At 40.3% G+C, this 26,159-nt stretch overlaps 1 protein-coding gene across 2 annotated transcripts in view; it reads right to left on the bottom strand.

Moving 5' to 3' along the window:
• Window positions 1-501: 501 nt before the first annotated feature.
• The window catches only part of LOC124140152, a 68,475-nt gene continuing 42,817 nt past the window's right edge, over window positions 502-26,159 (bottom strand). Inside the window, exons 2-5 of one of the 2 annotated variants that reach the window (XM_046507563.2) lie at window positions 7,960-7,971; window positions 6,907-7,086; window positions 5,799-5,906; window positions 502-4,439 (exon numbers count right to left, since the gene is read on the bottom strand). In XM_046507563.2, coding sequence (XP_046363519.1) covers window positions 4,297-4,439; window positions 5,799-5,906; window positions 6,907-7,086; window positions 7,960-7,971 — 443 coding nt within the window. In that variant the 3' untranslated portion in view covers window positions 502-4,296. The remainder of the gene's footprint in view (window positions 4,440-5,798; window positions 5,907-6,906; window positions 7,087-7,959; window positions 7,972-26,159) is intronic. The other variant, XM_046507564.2, reaches the window with a different exon arrangement.

The following is a 26,159-nucleotide window of genomic DNA, read 5'->3' as shown; positions in this document are numbered from 1 at the left end:
GCTGTTATGTAATGTGACATTGAAACGTCTAGGAATACATCTAATGTATCAATGTAGAGTCCAGTTATTTGTTTGCATGGGTAAGCAGCGACCTAAAGGCAAATATAAAATCTATATAGGAGACAAACCTGTTACTTAAGTAGCTTTTCGACCTTGACCAATTTAAGGTGTGGGCATGTCCATATTTGTTCCTGATCATGGGCTAAACTTTTCTCTTCTGCAGACACATGTACAGAGACCGATGCAGGTCTCAGACGTTTACCACTTCGGTGAAACCAACGAGCACGGGTATGGTGCTGACAAACCTGGAAACATAATCGGGGCGAACCGGGATTCGAACCCACAATCATAGGTTTCTGGCGTGCCCAAGGACCATCACTCTGCACAGCGAATCGCGCGTCTTAGACGACTGGGCCTACCGTGCCCCCCTTTGTGACATAGGTGTGATCTTGCCGTTTTGTGACAACAGACAAAAGAAACTGTAAACACAAACACAAATGATTTTGTTTGTTTACATTTATTTACCGACTAGCTCTAGGATGAGATAACCGGCATTGGGTGATGCCACAGCAACGAAATACAGTACTGTACAGAAATAAGTACACACAATTGGAACACCGCTCTATCAGTGCATCGATAAATAAATAACTTTTATCTGGCGTCAGATATTTTATTTGCCGTTAAAGCTAAACACCCCCATCGAAAGCCATTACAAACACACGTCGTTTGAACTGAGAATGTGTGTATGGTAAGCTAATATTGAATCCAATTAATTTCGGCGTTACACTCCGCCATTTTCCATACACCGTATTTCAATAACGTCACAGGGGCGTGACAAAGATACTTAAGTCTGGATCAGCAAGAAATTATTTTTGAAATTCTTTAAAAAAAAAAAGAAGCAATGGTCAAACGATATTTACAATGGAAAATGGTATCGAAAAACGTTGCATTCGGTTAAGAAAGGCACCAGCATGATTGAAATAGTTAATTCAAAACGTAGTCTTTAACTAGCATAGTGCAAAAAGGTAATACGCGCGAACAGACACAATGATTGCGTGAATACACACGTGACAACCGCGTCATGCGCACATATGCAGATTTTGTCATGATTTATATGAACCAGTATTGGCAAAATGAATAGACCGTAACGTTCTTTTATTAATACGTCTGAACAATCTTGTTTTAACAAGTCAAACAACAATAAACAATGGTCATGCCATTATGCTAACATAAACACCTTTTCAAACTGATTTCTTTTAATTGATGGCAAAATGTTCGCGGATCAAAACAGGTCTTCTAATATATTAAAGGTTTTGTAAATGAATATATGACAGTCATTCATGATTGAGTTATCTAACAGTTAATTAAGGTTCATAATGTAGACACATAAATTAGATGATAAACAACATTGTATTTGGTACATATATTAATGCACAAAACATACACAACAGGCGAATACGATCACGTGACGAAGATTTACATACAAAAACCTCAGTTATGCGTAGATTTGTGCACTCTCACAACAAAACTACTGGGTACACCTACATGTCTTATAAATACACACAGCAAAAGCGAAAATATTTTCTATAGCGATATATGTACACATTTGTAACAGGAAGTCAAGAAGAAAATAGTGGATTCGATAGAGAGTAAATCGCAACAGGAAGTGACGTAGTACACACACTCGAGCAACGTGTTGCTAAGAACGACTATATAAGGGAACGTTGACTACAATTTACACTCGGGGTTTTAATGAAATAAAATAGGCGACTGCAGCCATCTAAAATATCGTTGGTATTGTTTTCTCTGCTGAAGTTACCCTTGCTCCATGCACATTGACTATGAAATAGAATAATACCCCAAATTCACCGGAAAACTGCTTGATTTAAACAGTATATTCCTCTGTTGTATGTTAAGGTCATCATTACAAATTACCATATTTATTTATCAAAATAAACTGACTGTCACAGAGCTGGAACACAGAGAGAGAGAGGAACTTCGGACTGGAAATCGTGAGCGAGTGAGTATATGTTACGAGTGGCCTCAGTAGCCTCAGAAATGCGGTCACACGTTCTTCCGATGTGGGAATGTGTGACACAATCATCGGTTATCTCCCTTGCAATACCGAACTCATCCAAGTTTCTTTTGATTTGTACAATTCTTGCTCGTCGCGGATGTAAAACTGCAAATGACTGCTTTGGTGTTGAATTGGATAAATTTCCTTAGAAATAAGAGCAGTCGACATTAAGAACAGTTCCATTCCTCTCTCTGTGTTTCTTAAAGGAACATCTGATGTGTACTTTTTTATGGTTATTTAACATTTTTACAAAACAAAATAACAAAACTCTAAAACCCCTAATTTGCATAACGGACAAAATGGAGAACCAACTTTAAAGCACCATTGCTGATATTTCAAATGTTGACAATAGTCTTGTTAGTATTTACAAACATCGGAAGCGGAAGTACACAAAATATCCTTGCGACACGACTTCAAACATGAATCCGTAACCACTCACAATAATTTACTATCGATTACGTCATAATATCAAAGAGGAAAATATTAAGGATAATTAGGTCGTATGTGGATTATGATATATAGTGAAAACTAAAACAATTAATTAAAAAGAGAAATTTCGCAATTTCAATAGTAATATGTGAGTACAATAACAAATTAACGTACTCGTATTCTGTAACATTTTTCGACTATTTGAGTGCTGTTTGGTGCATGTCGTATATGAATTAATATTTGAGATATTGCCTCTTTTGCTTACTGATACGTCATGCGTAATCTGGACGCATGGGTCACGTGGATGAGTCGCACCAATTGTGCGTCTCGTAATATAACCAGTACGGCCAATTGCAACAACAATCTGGTTTGATTAAACGTGTTGTGATATACAAATGAAATCTTCGATTACTGTGAGAGAGAAGAGGAAAACATACCGAAATATACTATGATTAATATCATAATGTCATATCGTTATGAAAGATATATCGAGTTGACTGAGTTCGGATTAACGAGTTTCCTCTTATCCGAATGTCCTCATTATATCTGAGAGCTGGAGGTGTGCGAGGCAAAGAACAAATTATTTGATTTTCGGCTGTTTAGAAAGATTTATCTATCTAAAGATTCTAGGGGAAGAATCCCTGAGACAAACTGCCGGTACTGTTTCAATGCAACCAATCAGAAACGGACGGACAGGAGCTATAAATAGTCCACATTCGCAATACTCCCGCCTCGTCATTGCGCATTCCGCTGCAAGGTAACCAGTTTGGACTGGGTGCGGTCTCCTCTTAACGAAATCTTGGCTTTAAGAACTCATAATTTGACTACATACCCTTTAAGAACATAAACGGGTATCAAATTCGAATTAATAGGTACTTTGAAAAAGGTTCTATAAAGTACAACTCGTTTACACAAAGAATTGAGACACTCTCTGAAGATTTCTTGCTCTTTATCTACAATGTCCAAACCGTCACGGGCTTGTTTAAACATATGGTATATTGGTGTTGCTGAATAGTTCGGTGACATTTCCTGTAAAACAACACCTAAAACAACAACCTGTAACAACAGTTTTGTTGTTAGGAACCGACCATTTAATATCCATGGCGGGGTCTGGGATATTTAAAGATGTAATGTTTCAGGAAACAGAATTGCCTCAGGTTTATTACAAACAAAAAGAAAACAATTCGATAAGTAAGATGTTTAGACAAAAAAGTAGTTAATTTGATTACTCGGCTTCCGCAATGAACAGTGTGGTTAGTGGGTTTAACGTAGTTTTAAATAGTATATAACAGTTATATCACGGGGTGTCAGATAAATTTTGAAGAAAGCCCTAAGTGATGCATGTCTCGGACCTTTACCACTTTGGTGAAACCCACGAGCACGTAAGGGTGCTCACAAACCTAGAAACATGATCGAGGCGAACCAGGATTAGAACCAACAATCATAGAATTCTGGTGCGTTCAAGATACACAACTCTGCACAGCGAATTGCGGCGCCTTAGACGACTAGGCCAGCCGTGACCCCCTCCCCGCCCCCGCCATGGCCGAAAAAAGTCCCAAACCGCAACAACACCCTCGAATATTGAATGGTCGGAGTTTAACTTGTACGTGAGTCACGAAGTATGCTGATCAATGTTTTACGGGGAATGCCAGCAAACACTTAATACCATATCAGTGATATTTGAGGGGCACCCACGCTCGTGTAGAACATCGCTTGACAGGAATGCTTAAAAGTACCACATCATCAGTGATGATATAACCGTACTGCAGTCGAACACAGCATGATGGAATCTAAAGAATAGAAATCAGAACACAAAGCACCGTGGCTCCGACGGACAAGAGGACACGACTTCCGGAGTTTTCTTTATCAATGGAAACCACCTCCCCAGTCTCAGACTTTCCATCTTCAACTGACAGACCAGCAGAATCTGTATCTGAAAACAGAAAATAGTGCCATTATCTTACATGATAATGTTTTGTTTGTTGTTGAGCAGTACTGAGCAGTATTCAAGCCACACTATAAAGCAAAAGTCTTTTACCTTATTTCGCAAAGTTATCCAGAATGTTAGTAAAACTTTTGCGTAGCTACGCGGGGACTACGCAGAATGTTTGTAACAATTTTGCGTAGCTACGCGGGGACTACGCAGAATGTTTGTAAAACTTTTGCATAGCTACGCGGGGACTACGCAGAATGTTTGTAAAACTTTTGCATAGCTACGCAGGGACTTCGCAGAATGTTTGTAAAACTTTTGCGTAGCTACGCGGGGACTTCGCAGAATGTTTGTAAAACGTTATATCACAATGACACTGAGCATATGTTACGCACAGAAAGATCCATATATTATAGTTTTGTATTTAAAGAACATGGGAATTGAAATGTATGTGTCTAATTCGTACATAATAATCGGTTTTGTAGAAGTATATTCATATAAACGTTAACTGTGTGGGCACACTAATCAGGACGTCCCTCCATACATGTACATGGTATGTGTTTAACCCAATCAGTGTACATACATCAACTGTGATATAACCATGGTCAAAGTGGTGAGGTGAGGTGAAATGGGGTTTAATAAGATTATTGCACTTATATAGCGACGTGTGTGTGTGACTGCTTGTACTGGTCCGGACTGATGCCGATTTATAGTGCTAGCCCACTGAGATTCCATGCCGCAGTTTAACATGAATTAATCCGAGCACCAGGCAGGATAACAACAAGTACCATCTATAACGTCTTTTTGGTATGACGCGGTCGGGGATCGAACCCATGACCTTCCGCTCTCCGGGCGGACGCTCTACCATTAGACCACGGAGGCGGTCGTCAAAGTGGCATTCATCAAACAACTACGTAAGTATATGCTCGTTCATAAATGTATACATGTACGATGCAAGTTGATCATGAATCAAATAATCGTATCAATAAGATTATTTAATGACAGCATTATCATAGCAGGAATGTATTATATGCATTTATCAACCATTAGATGTACCTGCAATCCATTCACAGAGAGGCATCATACTAGTAAACTATACATTGTATGTATGGGGATTATTGCCATTGCCCGCCACGCGTGGATTATTCGCGAATAATTTGCAAATTATTGTAGATTGGGAAGGTTCAGTTGGTCGGGTAGGTTAAGTTATTCAGACATCTTGGAGATGAGGGTTGAGGAGACTGGGCGAGTCAGGTAGTGTGGGAGTTGAGAAGATTGCGGAATTTGCGGAGAAGTTGAAAAAATTGGAATGTAAGACATATAAAAACATTTAAAAATGACTACACCGGGTGTCCAGCTAACCTTTAGGTGGCATGGGAGTGGCGACGACTGGCTCCACGTATTTGATGCAGTTAGGGTAGTCGGGGTAGGGCTCGGGACACGCCTTGACCGCCTCGGCCTCGTTCACGCCTGAAACACAACCCGTCAATTAGTTCTTTCATTCACACCACGAACTGCCGTCTCAGTTCGTAATGACATCGCAAAGCAATGAAGGTCATGAGCTCAAAAACCAGTTCGGGAAAACCCACGAGTACAGGTTTGGTACAGACAAACCAAGGATCAAACTCAGGTAACCACAATCAGCGGATCCTGATAACTAAATGACGAAACTTTGGCCATATCTGGGTCATTCTTGACCAACACTTTGACCAGTAAATATTATTAAGCACTGCAGAACATGCTTTCGATTGCTTATATGTACATGAAATATGTATTCAATGAAGATCAAGATGGTTACATGCTTTAATAGGTGATTTAGACACTTTAACGTAATAATGTCTTCAGATGTACAATGAATCTGAACAGATGTTTCGAAGTGGATATATTTTTAGATGACAACGTCTTACATAGTTTACACATATTTTGCCAGATGTAACAATTCTTTGGGATATAAAGAACCACGACGTTGAAATAGAGACCCAGACAAATAGTTCACGGGTGAGCGACATTCGGTGCTAGGTTAGCGATAAGAGCACTGGAGATAGTAAAGTTACTTTAAAAAATTGATGGCAAAGGGGTCCGTGGTATTTATCGTAATATACAGTGGACATAAAAAACGGATAATCGAGGATAAATTTCTTTTCGTTAAAAAATGTTCATAACAAAGGCTTCTGATAACCTATAAGACCTGTCGTTATAGTCCCTGACTTTTGACATTTCACCTTTGTCTTTAGAAATTTGTTTTTATTTGGTAGCATTTTTCACAATAGGCCCATTGCTTTTAAATTCCCAATCAAGCAGTGTCATTTCACGACAAACAAATATTTATCTAAACAATTTGAATAATTTTCTAAAAACAATTCCGCACAACCGACTCATTTTTTCACCGAAAACATATATTTGTTTATTCTCAACAATATAAGTCTTATCACATAAGTATAATGATATAAGTATGGCCAGAAGCATTTACCAATTGGGTAATTGATTTCATGTTCACAGTATATCTGGATATCGTCGATTTCCGGTGCGTCAGCACTCAGAAGGACCTCGTTGTAGGAAGGTCGAAGTTTGTCGCCGACTCGATCCAAGAATATGAAGTATTCTCCTCCAACTGAGAAGTTGTTCGAAACACATAGGCCTGGCTCGTAACCTGAAATATTAAAGTGGAGATCAATGTCATGTTTCATCCGATGTAGTACGGTCAATACGTGTATTACTCGAATATTACATTACATACCTGATCACGTAAAGAAAACGCTGTTTGCAAACCACGGTACACAGGGAAGCCTAACGGCTGATCGCATTACAGTAACTGTTCTATATATTGAACTAGCATATCCGTTGCATGTCATTGTAAACATGATTACCGTGTATTGACCACACATGCAAATGTACTGTGTAGAAATTACACATGCATATACTCGCGATCTCTTTTTTCATTCAGAATGCAGTGTCAATTTGTAAATATATTTTCCACGTTTTGTGATTTTACTGATGCTTCAGTGAGAAACATTTGCCGATACATACACAGATGTATTCATAACAATAAAACATAATGCATGCTACGTTAGTAATTTCACATCAAGATAAGTCAGTGAAGCTTCATAGGAATTGGGAAAAAGAAACTTGGGTTTAAGTATAAGAATTTCTGATCAAACATGGGGAAAGGCAGGCGGAATTAGAGAGTTATCTCCCCTACATCGTTACCATGCATTTTCCATCACGAAGTTTGAAAAAAATAATATTAATTTACGACGCTGAGTGGAAAACATGCACAAACACTAATGAATTTGTGTATTAATAAGACTAAGAAACGTTTTGTTGGGAATGACAGTAAGGATGCCAAAAGTAACTGCATACTACCAAACATTAATTAGCGCAAACATAACTCAATCACGCTATACTAATTAGGCAAAGAAAAATAAAATAAATAAACATTAATAGATGGTAAGGTTGAAAAAGTTGAAGTATTTAAACACATGGTGTCTAGAGAGTCAGGAATTATCATGCGGCGTAAACTTACTCTTTGAATGTCCTTGTAGACGTAAGATGGAAAAAAAGTAAAAAAAACCAGATATATAACTAGTGAATATTAAGAACAGTAACAATATATTTTATCTTATATTTTTAAAAAAAACACATGACGCATTCATAATTGAATCTGAAACGCAACAATATTATGTAATGTACATATACATTTTGTAAATGGCGCATGGTACATGGATATGTATCTTATTATCAAACCACATCAAACACATCAAACCATTCCGTGATGCCGTTTCATATCATTCCCTTTGGCTTATTATGAAGGACATTTTAAAGCCAGTTTAAAGAATTTTCGTTATAAGTAAGGAATACGCATATTAAACAAACTTTGTTGTAGAAAATAAAGTATGATAGTAAATCGATATTAGCAATACAAATTATCTGATGGACATACTTCACATCATGATAATTATCATATCAAACATTTGATAAACGCTGAAAGGATTTATAGTCCAATGTTATAATCGCGAATTGTTTTGTCGTGGACATAAAATATACGTTCATTTTGTTGATTTAATTCCATTTGAGGAATAATTGTAGAGTGAGATCGATGTATAACCATAGAATTGGTAGCCGCCATTTTGCCAGAATGGAAAATATGTTGATCAAATAAACGATGCTTACTAGCCGTGATGGCGTGATGGTCGGGAGTTACTTTCAACCCCACTAGGACTACATGACACACATACGGGAGAAAGGGCTAAGGAAGACGGAATCAATAACAATCGATACCAACTGATTGATATCGAGAAGACAAAGTTGATTGGTTAATTTATCTGAAACGCCAAACCAGTAACCGGAAGTTACACAGCGCCCACTAGCGGTCAATAAAGACAAGCCGGTTTAGAGTCACATGATTTGGGACACGGTCGAAGGATATATAATATGCAATAAATGTATAAATAATATGGGAAGACGAATCTCGGATGGTTGGGTTCGGAAAAATCAATATTGTCAGCGAATATGTTCCACCATACACTGATGCGTGTTCCCGAGGCAAGGGAGTTAACTGACTTTTAAAGTCCCGTTTCCACTCTTGCCGAACGATTTCTTGGCTCGATTGTAGAGCCACCAGTGGCTTAACGAGTTATGTCCCTTCTATGTCCCCACTACTTAACAAGATCGCGGCGCCCAGACAAGACAATCTCATCGATAGCAAAGATTTTTATTGTAATAAAAAAAAGGGTTTTATCTCGCGAAGTTCATCAAATTACTTGAGCATCTGGATTAAAATCATGAAAAGATCAGGAAAATATTTGTCGACGCCCAGTGGACGGTACACATCATTCGCCAATCCTGCAATCGAACGAATTCGTCAGTTGCCATTTTCTTTATGAACCGGATGTCCATTTCGTTACGTGATTTTGAGTGGACTATGAAAAGACTCGTTAGTCCAGACAAAATGTAACTCCGGAATTCCAGCAAGCTATCTTAGTGCTACGTTGATCGTAAGCCTATGTTAAAGTATGGGACTTACGATCACCTTAGAGCTAAGATCGCTTTCAGGAACGGGGCCCTGGACTTTTAAAGTCCGTTTACTCCCTTGCCTCAACATATGGGACGGTTTAGTTTGGCGAAGTTGCACTGCGTGTCGGCTTATCCCCTGTGAAAACCATTACGAAAAGCGGCTGTTATTATGGACAGAGTGCTTTTTTAGCAAATTAATCTCTTTGGTATTTCTTCCGGAATGAAAAGTGCTTATTCATCAACATGTTTGCATAATCAAACTCGACGTGGATAGCCAACTCTTTCTATAGTTCTACAATCATAACAATATCGTACTTGGCCTTTCATTAAACATGGTGGATTGGGGATAAAAACGTTTATTACAAATCAGACTTTTAAGAAGGTTCTACCTCGGATTCCAATGAGTAAACGATTGAAAGCGGATTGGGTGGTCATGTTAACAGGGAGGATTGGATGGCCATACTGTTCCACCCGCCTGATAGTGTCTTCGTGCTCCGACAGGGTATGCATGGTTTGTTTCTCGTGAATAATTAAAGCTGTTTGATCAATACATTATTTTCACAGGCCTGCGTGACATAACCACAAAATTGCTGTCTGTGACATAAAACGCCATTTATTCACTTCTGTGTCGCAACATTAAACAGGTTACCCGATGCTATCTGATACAGCCCTGACAACACTGCGCTGTTACGTGATTGTGGATTGTATAAGCTCACTGCTAATTATTGATCGATATATGCGTCTGGGATCTGGTAAATATTGTGTCTCTAATGTGAATGTTTGATGAGGCAACAGAACAAACATGGTCAAACCGTGTCAAAAGTGTCTGAAAACAAACACTTTGTATCAAGATAATCCCAGAACTTCAGCTATTGGGCTTAATCAGAGCGGTTGGGAATTAAACCTCGTACACAGTCAGCGAACTCTACATTCGTCTCATTTTATAGTTCAGTTTGACAAATGTGTAGAGAACTCATTAGATTAAGTTTAGCTCCGTTTGTTAGTAAAGAGAAAGTGTTTATGCACGTGTATAAATGAATAAACGCATTGAAGAGCGAAGTGAACACGGAGAGCTTAACGCTGCTTTAAACACTACCCAAGCACCAGAACGGCCGTAGGATATCCGAAATAGTCACATTCCATACCATTGCGGGGAATCGAACCCGGGTCGTCGTCGTGATGAGCCAACGCTTTAACCACTAGGCTACTCTACAGCCCCATGCGCCTAGAGACGCTCTTACGACTATTTGAGTGAGTGAGTGAGTGAGTGAGTGAGTGAGTATGATTTTACGCCGCTTTTAGCAATATTCCAGCAATATCACGGCGGGGGACACCACAAATGGGCTTGACACATTTTACCCATGTCGGGAATCGAACCCGGGTCTTCGGCGTGACGAGCGAACGCTTTAACCACTAGGCTACCCGACCGCCCCCTACGACTATTTGAACCAACTATTCGTTATTACTGATTATTATTTACAACAGACGCCCCGTGAAGATCCGGGGTAGAATAGGTCTTCAGCAGTCCATGCTTTCCGTAAATGGCGACTATACTTGTCGTAAGAGGCGACTAACGGGATCTGGTGGTCAGGCTCGCTGACCTGGTTGATGCATGTCATCGATCCCAATTGCGTGGATCGATGTTCAAGATATCAATCACTGGATTGTCTGGTCCAGACAAAACAAACCAACCAACCAACTTTTCAACAAACAATTCGTTACTGCTGACTGTTTGTTATTAGCAACTTTGTCGTTCTATTCGTTATAACAAACTATTCGTTATTACCGACTAACGGTCATAACCAACTATTTATTATCACATATTATTCGTTATAACGAACTTCGTTATATCCGAAATTGACTGTACATGTTTCACTGATGTTATGAACAGACAACGTCAACCTTGCCAGGCACAGTACACAGCAGCATATGTGGAGTATTTGGACGCGTACCAAACCAACACGCTAACGTTGAAGACTTGTTCAAGGTTTACAACGGTTGGCAGTGTTGGCAAGTTGTTTGCCAGAAGCAGACTGGAAGTGTTGTCACAGCGTAATTCGCTCGAGGTCTTGGTGGCGGTTTTGGGATCGCATCTGGAGATTACAGCATAATGTAATCATCTTCACAAACTGATGTGTAAAGTAATTAAATTTCTTGCCAAAAAATGTGAACAGACTATTAAGATTAGCGCATCGTGTTAAAATGTATTTCTGTTTCGACGCAATGTTTTGCAAAACATAAATATTTTAATGGTTTTACCATTATAGTTGACACTTAATGACACCCCTTCCTACGTGTGTCACGTTAAGTGACATTTGTCAGTGTAAGTACTAATTAGAAAAGAAAACATAGTTTATAATTAAATCTAAGCAACGTTTTAAAGTACTCGAAATGGGGTTCTTGATGAGACCGTGGTAGGATATCCCCCCCCCCCCCCGAAATCGTACAAGAATACAATCCACAGTGTTACCTTCACAGACTGTATCCCCTGGTGTATCTACCGCCCGTACTTTAATACAGGTAAATAGAGAATCTCACCCGAGTGTCTTTTGATATGAAATATATCAACACGAGTTGATAAAAGTGGAAAAATTCCGGAGCTTGCCGAGGATTTTTGCCACTTTTATCAACGAGTGCAATTGGATTTGACTAACAAAGTATAAACGTTATCACAACTTTATGGGGGGCACGGGTGGCCCAGTCGTCTGAGCCGCAGCGATTCGCTGTCCAGAGTTGCGTCCCTTGGGCACGCCAGAAACCTATGATTGTGGGTTCGAATCCCGGTTCGCCCCGATTATGTTTCTAGGTTTGTCACCCGTGATCGTGGGTTTCACCGAAATGGTAAATGTCTGAGACCTGCATCACTTCGGGCTTTCCTCCCGCATTAAGCTGACACGCCGTGATATAACTGGAATACTGTTAAAGGCGGCGTTAAACACAACTCACTCACTCACTCAAAACTGTATTAGTCTAAAAGCACTGAAATCTTACATCACCATCGAATAACCATTTCTTACTATTTTGATTGTTTTATTTTTTAGTCAACAACTTACTTTTGCTCGGCAGTTTAGCATATGACTATGACAAATACTAAACACAGTTCTCCCATCGAAAAGTCCATCTGGCAGCCAGGCAACAGTGTTACCAAACCCCTCCCACACGGGTTATATATTACCTCAAGACAATCACCAGTTCGCTACAAGTTGGGATTGTGAGACGGCTCCAATTATACACAGAGGTCCACATAATGCGACCTCTTGACCATAAATCGTTCAATTGCAGGAGTATCGCCTACAGCGTGTCCAAGACAAGGAGCGATGCAGTGTATACCTTAGCGTGTTTTATCACCCTATTTCATGGGTCGTTTGCGTTTGAACTTCAAAAATTTCAACTTCTGGTTCGTCGTGGTGTTTAGCGTATTCGATTGGAGTAAAGTATGCGTTTGTTTGAAAGGTTCGAATGGCTGACAGTGACAGTGCCGTATGTGAAGTATCGTTACGTTGATTTATTCGCGTTGTAACTACAAACAAAATGATTAAAGAATTTGGGGAAAAGTTTATGACTGAATTTGTGGCACTTATCAACATACACCAGTCACTTTAAAAACCTTTATATTTCACACGTAACGTCTGGTGTTGGCAGTCCATATAATTTATCCCCGTCCCCCATGACGTTGTGTACATGACCTGGAGCCAGCAACGTGAGTCATATATAGCTGGTGGGTAGAGACTGATGGGAGGATGAGGATGGGGAGGGAGGGAGGGAGGGCGCAAGGCAGACAATGGTCTCAGATAAAATCCATCGTTCTGTTTATCATGACTTTAACGACTTGCCATTTTGACAGAATTGGCCATATATGAAAACCTCTAGCTTCGGATCGATAACGAAATTTCGTGAATATTTTCTAGACATATATTTGCAATGCATATGATCACTCATAATCAAGCGAGATTGCATCACTGATATTGAAATAAATTCAATTCCAATCTTTCAAAAACATCCCTTCGGAGTGCCTCCATTACGGACGTGTTGTACAGTACCGTGTAGATAACGAGAGGCAATTGTTTGCATCATAACGCTGATGGAGAGCAATATGAAAATAAAATTTATCGAATTTGCCGAAAGTAAGCTATGTGTGAAATGTTATATTTCACGGCTTTAACTTGAATCCAACTTTAGGAATTACGCTGTAGTAATAATCACTTACTGCGTTGTGGTAGCTTAGTGGTTAAAGTTTTCGCTCGTCACGCCGACAGCCGGTGGGTTCGATTCCCACCAAAAGTATGACGTATAAAATTCACTTCTCGTGTTCCCCACTGTAATATTGCAGAATAATCACTCCATATAAATCTTTTAACTCTTATAGTATAGGAGACATTGCGTTAGTTTAAACGCCTCTGCTGATAGGGAGTACAAATAGTATTGGCTTACCAAACTTTGGCGAACATCACCCATTTATAAATCCTTCACGCTATCGTTCTACTTTTGGACGATAGTTAACATTTAATTTTAAAAAAATGAATTCAAAACTTTCAAATATTTTTTTCAGTCTATTTTCCACGTTGTCCGTGTAGCTGCCCAATAGATTCATTATTCAGGTGATCTCATAAACTAAACAGAGCAATAATGTTCTAGGTCTCAGCTTACAGTGTCATGTCATCTGATTTCTGATTGGCTGATTCATGGTCCTGTCATAATACGTTTGCTCTGATTGGCTGATTCCATGTTGGGACCATGCACGCATCCGGGACCGTATCCACACTGGGGTTAATTTATCTATATTAGAAGCCTGTGTTATCAACTGGCCGTACATTATCCCTTAAGGTACCAGTGTTATTTGTTATGATAAAATATGAAAGGACCAGAGGGTCATCTCGTTCAGAAAAAGGTCCGGGTCAATGCCCTGGTCAATATAATCTCTTAATGATCGCCCATGGGAGATGTGTATTTCAAAATAGGAAACTGTTGTCATTGATTTCGTTATTTTCACATTTCATTTTGTTAAACGACTAAAACATTATTCATTCTTAATTCCGATGAAATGATCAAATTTTGTCAACAATCGTAATAGCCTTTCACTGTTTGATATCAAGAAGATATCAGCGGTACATCACGGGGTAAATGCGGTACATCACGGGGTAAATTCAACTTTGGCATGAATTTGATGATCGTGAATAGTAAACACTACACATAATAGTGTTCTATTTTAGATGAAATCCATTAGAATGTGATTTAAACCTATTGTAGTTTTAAAATGGGTATGAGCAATACAAAGACTGGTTCCAGATATCGGAATGATGATTGCCGATGAGAACAGGCTATGAGTTATTTCGCTAATGAGTCTCTCCTGTTCGTCCCTCGCATACATCAATCGTGTCATCAATTAAACATCACACAGAGAAAGTTGACACTCCCATAATTACAAAGATGCAGATCAAACATTAGGCTCTCCCAGTCCAGTTACCGGACTTGTTTCCAAGTTGCAACGTTCCATCACAAGGTAAAGCTCGGGACGTTCGTATTAGTGGTTAGGGGATGATAAGATTCCGGTTTTGCTGGTCAGATGGTGAAGTTCAGAAGATCCCACTCTATATTGCTGTAGGGATGATCCCATTGCCGGTTAGAGGTCGGGAAGATCCGGTTTCTGGTTAGATGTAGCGAAGATCTGATTTGCTGGTTAGAGGGCGGAAGTTGAGAAAATACGATTCTGGAGAGATGTTGGGAAGATCCGATTGCTAGTTAGAAGTTGAGAAGATCCGATTGCTAGTTAGAGGTTGAGAAGATCTGATTGCTAGTTAGAGGTTGAGAAGATCCGATTGCTAGTTTGAGGTTGAGACGATCCGATTGCTAGTTGGAGGTTGAGAAGATCCGATTGCTAGTTGGACATTAGGAGATGGGGGTTTTGGGCGTGGGTAGGAGGTTTAAGTGCGAACGTTGAAGATGGATGAATGAAACTACTATTTGGGTTGTGGAGTGTTGATTTGGGGAGGTTTAAAATCTTAACTGGGGTGTGGGAAATGGAAGGTTTCGGAATTGGGGTTTATGAGGTTGCCTCAACTTACGAGGGACGTGTGTGAGTCATCGTAAGTGTCTCGGTCGTGTGACTTTCATAAGGGAAGTCTGGCACTAAGAACGAATTGAAAGTTAATTACGACAAACGCGTCATCTACCACGGAGCTTCCGATGCGTCATCCATCTGTCCATAAGATGTTTCACGATTATCAGCTGTTTCACGATAAATCGTGACCAGATTGCACGGGTCGCGTGTTGGGCAGTGACGAAATTGGAGGTTTAGTGTGGACAATAAGGAAATCTGCTTTCAGGAGCAGCATATCTGTCGAATTAAAAAATGTCAATTTAACTGATATCTCTGATTGGAGAGCGCCATCAAGTAATCATATTACGCAACTTTCAACAATCAGCACCAGAACCCGTACGAAAACACGAAATATTCCAATAAAAATAAAGGTAAACAAGTTGATCTGGGATTTGATGTAATATCCCTGATTATAACAAACATTACCATCGCCTCCCGCCAAATCCCGATCGATACCAATACATATCAATTACATAGCAGTATGACTTACGAGGGTAGCCTCGAAGCCACTCCTGACATCAAAGCGAGGCTGAGACAGCCATCGGAAAATTGGTTTGGCTTCGGTTTGGGCCATATCCTGGCAACAGGCAGAGAAGCTCTTGAAGTTACTCTGACATTTCTGGAGTTTTTGGCAGAAAAACCTCATTGCATCACGAACATTTACAAAAATAGACAAGCAGAAATACCTTATTAACGTAGTCACTTAGAGAAATGTGCAGAAACGCGTGGTGAAGCACATCCATGTTTTTAGAAGCCTCCTCAAACGAAATTGATCAGGATTACACCTTAGTCAGTTTGCAGTTTATTCTACATTAAGAAGGCTTTTGAGAAACGTCAGTTCAAGTTTCTAATAGATTTATAGCAAGAGTTGGGTAGTTTTGTTACAGACATACTTAACACTGCGGTTAAACGACGAGGCAACAAGCCTGGGCGAAGCCGTGTTGAGAGTTCTATCAAGGAATATGTTATGTCAGAAAGAGATAAATCTGTTATGATCATTAAAATAAGGAGCCAGGATGAGCCTGATTAACTCCATGCATCGTACATAGGATGCGGCACGTGTATACGAGATGATGAAGAACGTTATCCCTGTTCGTGTTGATTTAACCGACTCGAATGAAAACAAATATGTATATCAAAATTTTTGGTACACATTATGAAAAAAAACAAAACGTATATCACTGGGCCGTGTAAGCACGTGATAGTTATGATTGACTTCCTTCACAAACTAGGCCCATAATCAACGTCAAACATATAAGATAAAGGGTATTAAATATCATCGAATTAAACTAAAAAAAGTCATTATGTAATATAAAACCTGCCTCTATTTCATACATACTTCCCTTTTATAAATAGACCGCCTCCGTGGTCTAGAGGTAGAGCGTCCGCTCGGAGAGCGTAAGGGGTTCGATACCCGGCCGCGTCATACCAATAGACGTTAAAAGAAGGTACTTGTTGTAACCCTGTCTGGCGCTCGGCATTTAGGGGCTAAAAAAGGACTGGTTGGCTCGGAGTCAGCAATTGTGTCTGAGTGGGGTATTCGTGTTAAACCGCGGTATGGTATCTCAGTGAGCTAGCACTGTAAATCGGCATCAGTCTGGACTAGTACAAGCAGCCACACACAAACGTGCATGCACGTCGCTATATAAGTGCAATAATCTTTGAGGCGACGTTAAACCCAATTTCACCTCACCTCAACTTGTATATAAATACATAGTGAGTAGAGCGAGCGTTGTTTGACGTCGCTTTTAGCAATATTTCATCAATATCAGGGCAGAAATAATACATAAGAGAGAGTGTGGTGCTGACAAACCTAGAAAAACGATCGGGGTGAACCGGGATTCGAACCTAAAGTGATAGGTTTCTGGCGTGGCCAAGGGACCCAAATCTGCACAAAGATTGCGGCGCCATACTACGTTAAGTGGATTAAAAATAAGTCATGCAGTCTATCTGTTAACATATTTGGAATCACGTTCGCCATTGACAGAAGGCTGTATGAGTACACATCCTCTCTACCGGTTGCTGACGATAAGACTGGTGCCATCTGGTTTTCTGCACGTGCGTGTGCTATGTCTATATACACACAAGCAGGATTCAAGTCGAGGCAGTATATTAGCACGGCTGTTTCCAATATAACCCATGTCATTGTTTTTCAAGCGTGTCATTTCGGTATCGCTGCATGTCTTGTCAATTCGAAATAGTTGCAAATCCTGCTCTTTCTTTAGGTGCTGCTTGTTTGAAAAAAGTCAGATGTCTGTTTTTCCAAATGGTTTGTTTCTGTGAACCCTGGATCACCGTGGAACATGCTAGCTTCATCCCTGCAAGGTCTTCATCAAGGGCAGCTGTTCATCGTTCATCTTCAGGGTGGGAAGGCTGCGGTTGGGGGTGGCAGGGCGTTGGGGGTAGGGGTGAGGGTGGGAGTGGCATTCGGGCGGGGTGGATTTTGTGGGGTTGGGGTCGGGATTCGGGTTGGGGTGGGGTTGGGAATGGAGGTGGGGTCAGGGGTGGGGTTGGGGCTAGAGGTGGGGTTAGGGGTGGGGTTGGGCCTGGAGTAGGAGTGGGGGTTGGGGCTGGAGTAGGGGGTGGGATTTGGGTTGGGGGTGGCATTCGGGGTTGGGGTTGGGGTTGATATCATTCTTCATCAGGGTAGGACGTTCCATGTGACAATATATATTCCATCACCCTTTTAACACAACCAGTTTTTCACTTAGCACAAATGTTATTGTGTACATCAATTATTTTACATTAAATAGTAAGAATGTTTTATCGAACACGAGATTAAAAATCAACTAAACAACACATTTCAATATTCTAGTGGGACATACTCATTTTAAAATAACATGACCAGTCCCCAAATGAATTTCCAAATGAAAAAGACCCTCATATAGATCACTTCCGCATAATTTATCACGAGGGCGTGGCCTGAATTGAATAATCATAAATATTATGAATAATCAGTATTTTTGTCCGACATCCGTTAGTGATGCAGTCAGCTGTTTCATGTTTACACATGTGCCTGTTGATCTTTGCCAGGGCAAATAGCAGATGATGCAACACATGAACATGTCATGTCCTTTAGTATTTCATTCAGAAGAGCTAGTGACGTCATTTCCTGATGATGCACGTGCATGGTATGTCAAGGCGTGGCTCCGAGGGGAAGTGGGTTGTCAGGAAGAGCATATCACCTGTTCCGCAACCGATCAATCGAGAAATGTGTTGACCGTATGCTGCTATTTCTGTCGGTCAGCGTTTGAGTGGTAGAATTTTATTTCAAGTCAATATTAGAGCTATCGCGGCGATATCAATTACAGTAAACTACAGTTATAACGAACACGCTTATATCGATCTGACGGATATAACGAAATGTATATTTTACTCCCGTCCATTTGTTAAATATACGCTGTATATATCCCCAAAACGAACTACGGTTATAACGAACTAAAAGAAGTGGCCCCTTTGAGTTCGTTATAACCGTAGTTTACTGTAAGTCGAATTTGGGTCCAGCAATTCAGTGGTTGAAAGCATATGCAACAAGCTACATCCTTGGGGCACAGTTAATTAATAGACCATCCGATCCTCATTTTAGACAGATCGACATCTTACTACGAATATATATCCACTATGTTTGTTTGTTTGTTTGTTGTTTAACCCAGCAATATATGCCAGCTACTAGACTAGAGAATCCAGTGGTTGATATAATGAGCAACGACCCAGGCTGTAGGGGTACGATGACACGCTATCAACCAGGTCATTGAGCCTGACATCCATTAAATTGCCTCGTAGGGCAAGCATATGTTACTAGGGCCTGTTCTAACCCGGAAGGGGGCACGGGTGGCCCAATCGTTCAAGGCGCCGCGGTTCGCTGTTCAGAGTTGCGTCCCTTGGGCACGCCAGAAACCTATGAAAGTTGGTTCAAATCCCGGTTCTCCCCAATTATGATTCTAGGTTTGTCAGCACCATACCCGTGCTCGTGGGTTTCACGGAAGTGGTAAACGTCTGAGACCTGCATCACTTCGGGCTTTCCTCCCACATTAAGCTGACACGCCGTGATATAACTGAAATACTGTTAAAAGCGGTGTTAAAAGCGGCGTTAAACCCAACACACTCACTCACTCTAACCCGGAAGCCACGGGTCCAGAAACAGTTACATCGGAGAGTCTGACATGCGATCCTCATTTTAGTCAGGTCTCAGTCGGCACAGGGTACTCGTTATCTGCACATGGTGGGCCCGCAACGAGTATGACTAATTTCTGAAATATTTGAGTGCTGCTTCAAAGCAACTGTGTATGGAAATGAATAGACTAAAATCTAGTCTCTGAAATGAACATATCGTACATAAAAAAAACACTTGTTCAGTTATCTTAATAAAAATATAATAAAAAGGAGCCCAGTGACTCTTTTCATTTTCAGATACTGCAGTGATCTAGACTTGCCAAACATTATAGACTTGCATGGGCTGTATTTGATATATATTTGTATCAGGGTCTGTAAGACAGACTAGGAAATGAATAGATATACATGTACGGCGGCCTCGAGAAGCGTCATGGCTATATCTGGAAACGATCTACGCGCGCAGAACACGCGAGCAGAACATCTCAGTCTTCAGCAGGAGGTCGGTTTAACTGTTAACATAACACTGTGCATTGCCTACTCGGCTGATTAGGTAATTTACTCCAAACAACGAATTACTGACATGAAAAACTAAACGCCATTCATACTCTGAAACGTACTATGTTAATTAGCCCCCCCCCCCCCCCCCCCCCCCCCGCACAGCATCAACGACGACAGAGTACACCTTCATGACAGCATCATCATCGTCATCTGACGGGGCAATAATTTCACCCCCATCCTCGACCCCACCCCGGCCCTACGCCATGCACCTAAACCTTCCTTATTAGAAACATAATTGCTAACACTTGCTCATCCTGCGCCTAATCAAATACAAAATTCATCAGTGCAGTTTAAATTTTCGAAATATCAAAGGTCCCACACTGTACAGTAACTTGCGTCATGGCCATACCTCCAAATAAGGCGATGCTGGGCGACATCCTTCTATAGCGCCTACTGTATGACAATTACCAGCGTGTGGTTCATACATAGTTTATAAATATCAAGACAGATAACTCGGCTATTATATCAATTAAGGGCAGATAACTCGGCTATTATGTCAATTAAAGGCGGATACCGACCCTGGTGGTATTACTCATAATTTGGTTGTCAAGGCGGAGTGATATATTGTTGGATATTAAATCTCGAGGCACGAATACACATTTAACTAAAGTATTTCAGAATTAAATAAAGATGAAACTATATTATGATAAATCGAAGTCAGTCTGGACTTCGTCACCATGGTTACAAAGAAATGTGATAGGTTTGTTTTATTTTCTAGCATTTTGATGCTACAAAAAGAGCAAAAGCTTGAGTTTGAGATTGGTGTTACCCGAATCGAACTGTGGTATTCGAGGTGGGTGAAACCGCTACCCTCTAAGCCACTCTACCCCAACATCTTAGCATTTATATATAGATGAATGTGACAGCTACTTTTATTATCAATGATTCTTTAATAATATGTTGATGTTTATTCATTATCACCGTGGAAGATGTTTCAATATGTCAGCCATCTTATTCATCGTTTATATATGGGTGTTCCGAGAATAAATTTGGTTTAATCGGACTTATTTCTGAAAAATGTCACACATCCTTTGTTTACCTAACCATAGTTGTAAATAATCAGTTTCATTCCACGCTGGCGATACTTCCGGTGGAACAGATACGGGCGATGTTCCCAGCCGGTGTTAAGTATAATTGTTCCCTGTATAATTTGGCCACCTTGTGATTCAGCAGATAGGGGTCTATTTACCCCCAAATGTCAAAGGTGACTTGTGCGGCATCAGAGGCATAAATTATGACAAGATATTAAAGTTGTGACCACACACGAGTTATGTGGGTGAATGGGGGACCAAGCGAGGGTGTGTGACTATTTCACGACCAAATTATGTCTCGAAAGTTGTTTTGCGCTGCAGCCGTAAATTTTAGCCATATCACGACGGCGAGTTAATACCAAACCTTAGACTAGACAAACCAATGGTAGACAGCATGAGCACTGATTCAAGAAGTCGGGGCACGAGGAAACACAATCATCCATTGTAACCTACCGATTCACAGAAGTCAGCCCTTAGAACAAAGGTGCGTTCTACGGACATATTCTTCCCTTTGAAACCATATCAGGAATCGAACCCTCAACTACCGTTTGAAGGACAAATGCATTTATCATTGGACTAACCAACAGACCCATCAATAACGCGTTATTTGTAGCCACCATGTTCACCGGAGCTTTTAAATCTTCAATTATATCAACAATTCCAAAACGGGCGCCGTTATTCTGAAAATCAATGTCATTATCTGCCATCATCTCCCAATATATCAAATTAAATCGCCCATTTTATAGGTGCATGTTCTGTTTAGTTGTATATTTCTCTTTATAAGAATAAATAATTATCCTAATTATCCAAAGTCAAACAGAAGACTCTTAAATAATTCTTTATCTTCCCATTCAAAATAATCACTTTCCTTATCGCGTAAAAACACACGTGCTAGTTCCTTAACACGTGTTGCAAGTGCAAGATGGGCTAACTTGACCACGTGGTCACAGAGGTAGTATGTCCTTATCATTCCCTTTGACTGATATCACCAAAACATCTGGCGATGTTCTTGTTTTCTATCGCAAATGATAAACTAGTTATGCGCTCCTTGTGCCTACTACAACCCAGGAATGTTGAGTGATTTATCTCCCTTGGAATAAGGTCACGCTCATAGCCGTGCCTCTTCTGAGTGAATTATTATTACCAGCGTGTGATGATAACAACGTGTATGAAGTTAATAGTTGACTCCCGCTCTAATTTCATTTCTGACCCAGATTACTTGATTAGCAGGCAACAGGCCTAAGTATGCCTTGTGAGTTTTTACATTCACCTTAAATCCTTGAATCCTTCAATGCCTTTTTTCAGTGATCCATTCGTATTATATTTTCATCACTAGATCCATTCGCATTCTTTTCATCACTATTTTGCCTTTTACGTCCAGTGGAATCCGTTTCGGTAAATGGCGTTAACGTTACATATTTAATAAATGAAAATGAACATATGCATTCCTTGAAAAGGTCCTGCCTTGAAGAAACACCTGTCAATTTTTTTTTACTTTACAACTTGTCAAACACGGAGAAGGGACATTTCAATAAACATTAAAAAATATTACAACAAAAGCCTTTCTGAAAAAAGTAAACTACTGCCCCTAAGGGACATTGTCCCAGGGCTTATTTAAGGATTCGCGGTATGGTCCAAATCCATGCACTTTGAACTTTAACAAAGGTTAAATAGACCGAGCCTAGTTTCAATCTCTTCCGCAACAGATACTGGTGCCGTGTTTAAGTGTGTCATTGCCAGAGATGCGTGCCAAAGTAATATAACCACACTCAATTATTCAGAACGACTCAAGCGCTGCGTATCAATTATGACAATTATCTTTCCAAAATATGATTAACAAATAATGCAATCATCTTCCATGGTCAATTACACTGTCTAGGTTCATATATACGAGTAATTGTCCTTTGTGGAATCCCTCAGCCAAATGTGACGTCAGCACCCTGCAGCTAGGAGTTGTCAATGGTATATATACAGGGGTGGGGTCGGGTGTGTGATGTGATCACCAGACATTGTATTCACATGCTTTACCCATGTGGGGCAGTGGGTAGCCCCGTGGATAAAGCGTTCGCTCGTCACGCCGAGGACCCGGGTTTGATTCCCTACTATGTGTGAAGCTCATTTCTGGCGTCATTCTGGCCATTCATTTAAATTGAGGCTGATATCAACTGGCCTACATTATAACATTTAAAAAACACGCCAACATGTTCCTCGTCCCAGTAATATATCCGCCAAAATCATCAATAAAAAACAGTTTAAGATTCAAAACACGAATGCCAACGTAATGGAGTGACGTAAATCCCATGGGAAGCCCGCCTGCGTGTCCATCTGGAGCACAGTGTCACGACCTGTCACAACACCATCCGATCCCAGGATACGTCCCCAATGCTTTACTATTGGAAAACAAACATTTCCGCTAACCTTTCATGCGAGGTCTGCGAACCATTGAACCACTGTTATCAAAACAAGTTATCGCAAGTGGGAAGCAAGTGGTCGGCCATCGCAAGGCTGATGAGACAAGATCTCGGAGTTGGAGAAGTTGTAAACTTCAAGATGGCAACCTCGTTGGTATCCCAAACCACATCTTCCCGCTTTGTTGCACTTCGGGGTTTCCAATTTATTGCATGGACGCGCAATTAGGTTCGAACACAGTAAAAATTTCAGACCAGGCGCTTGATAATGGTTTCAACAGTCCACTTCAAATGAAGGTTTCATACAGCTTTGATTATCACAGCGAATCATTGGGAGCTTCATCAGTGGGAATTGCATCTCTTCAACAGATGTGTACGGGCATCAGAGGAACCTTGACTTTCATCTCCGTGATATTTCTTCCAATAAATAAGTAGACATACTGGACTTAACATATCTGCTAAATCTGCAGTTTTTTTAAGAAACAAAGGAAAAGTGATGTCTCTCTTTCCCAAAAAGCAAATACAGTGTCTTCTTTGTTAACGAAATTCGTTTCCTTTGGGAAATCGTGTTTTAACGTCAGTTACCTTGAAGCATCGTTCAACAGGACCGCGCTACCAGTCCTGTCGTATTGAAATTATCAGAATGACAATTTGATGACTAATGCATATGGTATAATGAGTAATTTGTAATTATAATGAGTATAAGTGCATGCATGTATCATGAAACTGGTTTTATGAAAACGTTACATCGCAAAATTAAAAATATATCAAGCATCAACCTGCGTCAAATTTTCATTATAAAATATAATAAAAGGAAACATTTTTCTCAAGTATCGAATTCGCAGTCTTTTGCCAACTTTCATTGCCATGATTTCATGTCAAAACAACTTTAGCTTTCCTGAAAGATATAGGTCACGCGGTTTGTTCCAGACATATTTGGGTCAGATGTATTAGAGATGTAGCAACCGAACTCTGACCCACTGGCCGGATTCCGTTATGTGAAGGATTTGCCAATGTTGTAGTTTCTAAATCCCCCAGGCAGACATTACAGCCTCCACGCATCTCAAATAACACGTAAACATTCTTTGACTGGGCTCCTGTCTATAATACCTCTGTATCTGTTCAACGCGCATGGATACCTGCGCGTATCAAGTGCAGAACCAGTTAAGTACAGACCTAGTTTCGTAATAGCCCCCTGGTGGTAAAATAATACTTTCACGAGAGTTATCTCCGCTTCATCTAACGATCATGTTAATACAGGGGTTGAATTTCGACGAACTTTATAGTTAGATTTCTATCTTAAATGGTACCTCGAAGCTGAACACATGTTTTTAGAAAATGGGTTATTTCGGCGACACAGGAACATCATCGCGTGGGTTAAAATGTCTTGAATGGGCCAAAAATGTTCCGATGTAAGTCTGTGTTTTGACGTTGAATTATTGCACCATTTATCCCCGCGGAGAGAGTGGTTACCATGCTGTATTAATAATCATTAGCGGCAGGAGGGGATATGTCGAGAATGCACCAAGGGTTCAACATGGATGGCAGTGTGCAGGAAGAGTGTCTGTGCAACCCGTTACGACTTGCGCCGCTTGAGGAACTCTCGATAGTCTTTTAATAAGCAATCAAGTCTGGCTTCAAGAAGAGCCTGTTGCATCCGTTGCCAAATCTGGTACTCAATTGCAGTCGAGATAACTTCAGTGCAAATGTTGCAAATACTTAATTAATCAATTATTATTTCAGTTTTTCATAGTGTTACACACTGCCAAGTTTAAACTCATGTTTATATTACAGAAACACAAATTCCATTAACCAATACCACAATACTAGTCTGTCTTACAGACCCTGATACATTTATATCAACTACAGCCCATGCAAGTCTATAATGTTTGGCAAGTCTAGATTACTGCAGTATCAGGAAAATGAAGAGAATCACTGGGCTCCCTTTTTATTAGATTTTTATTAAGATAACTGAACAACTGTTTTTTCTGTATGATATGTTCATTTCAGAGACTATATGTTAGTCTACCACAATACCAATACCAAATATTATGTAAAATGTGGAATATTTTAAAAAGGTACTATTGTTTTCTGGATGGGGATAATCTGGATATTCTGGTTGGGTTCGGTTCCTTTATTCACCCCGACTACAACTCCCAGTCCGTCAATCCCATTCTATGCTCATGGGTTTCACAAAATCTGTAAACCTCTAAGACCTGCGTCTCTTTTAGCTTCCACCAACACTCACAGCCGCGATAACACCGAATGCAGTTAACACACTCACTCCAACTTCACTGACTATCGTTGTCCATAGTATATTGTCCAACGCCGCCCTCAGCAATAGTCCAGGTATGAGACGGCGGTTTGTCAATAAACCAATCTGGACTAGACAATCCAGTGATCGATATCATGAACATCGATCCACGCAATGGGATACGAAGACATGCATCAACCAAGTCAGCGAACCTGACCACCCGATCCCGTTAGTCGCCTCTTACGACAA

This window comes from Haliotis rufescens, unplaced genomic scaffold (assembly GCF_023055435.1).
Source record: "Haliotis rufescens isolate VD_foot unplaced genomic scaffold, xgHalRufe1.0.p SCAF_23, whole genome shotgun sequence".
Taxonomy (NCBI): Eukaryota; Metazoa; Mollusca; class Gastropoda; order Lepetellida; family Haliotidae; genus Haliotis; species Haliotis rufescens.
Note: the sequence above shows the minus strand (reverse complement) of the source record. Positions and strands in the feature narration are given on the sequence as shown.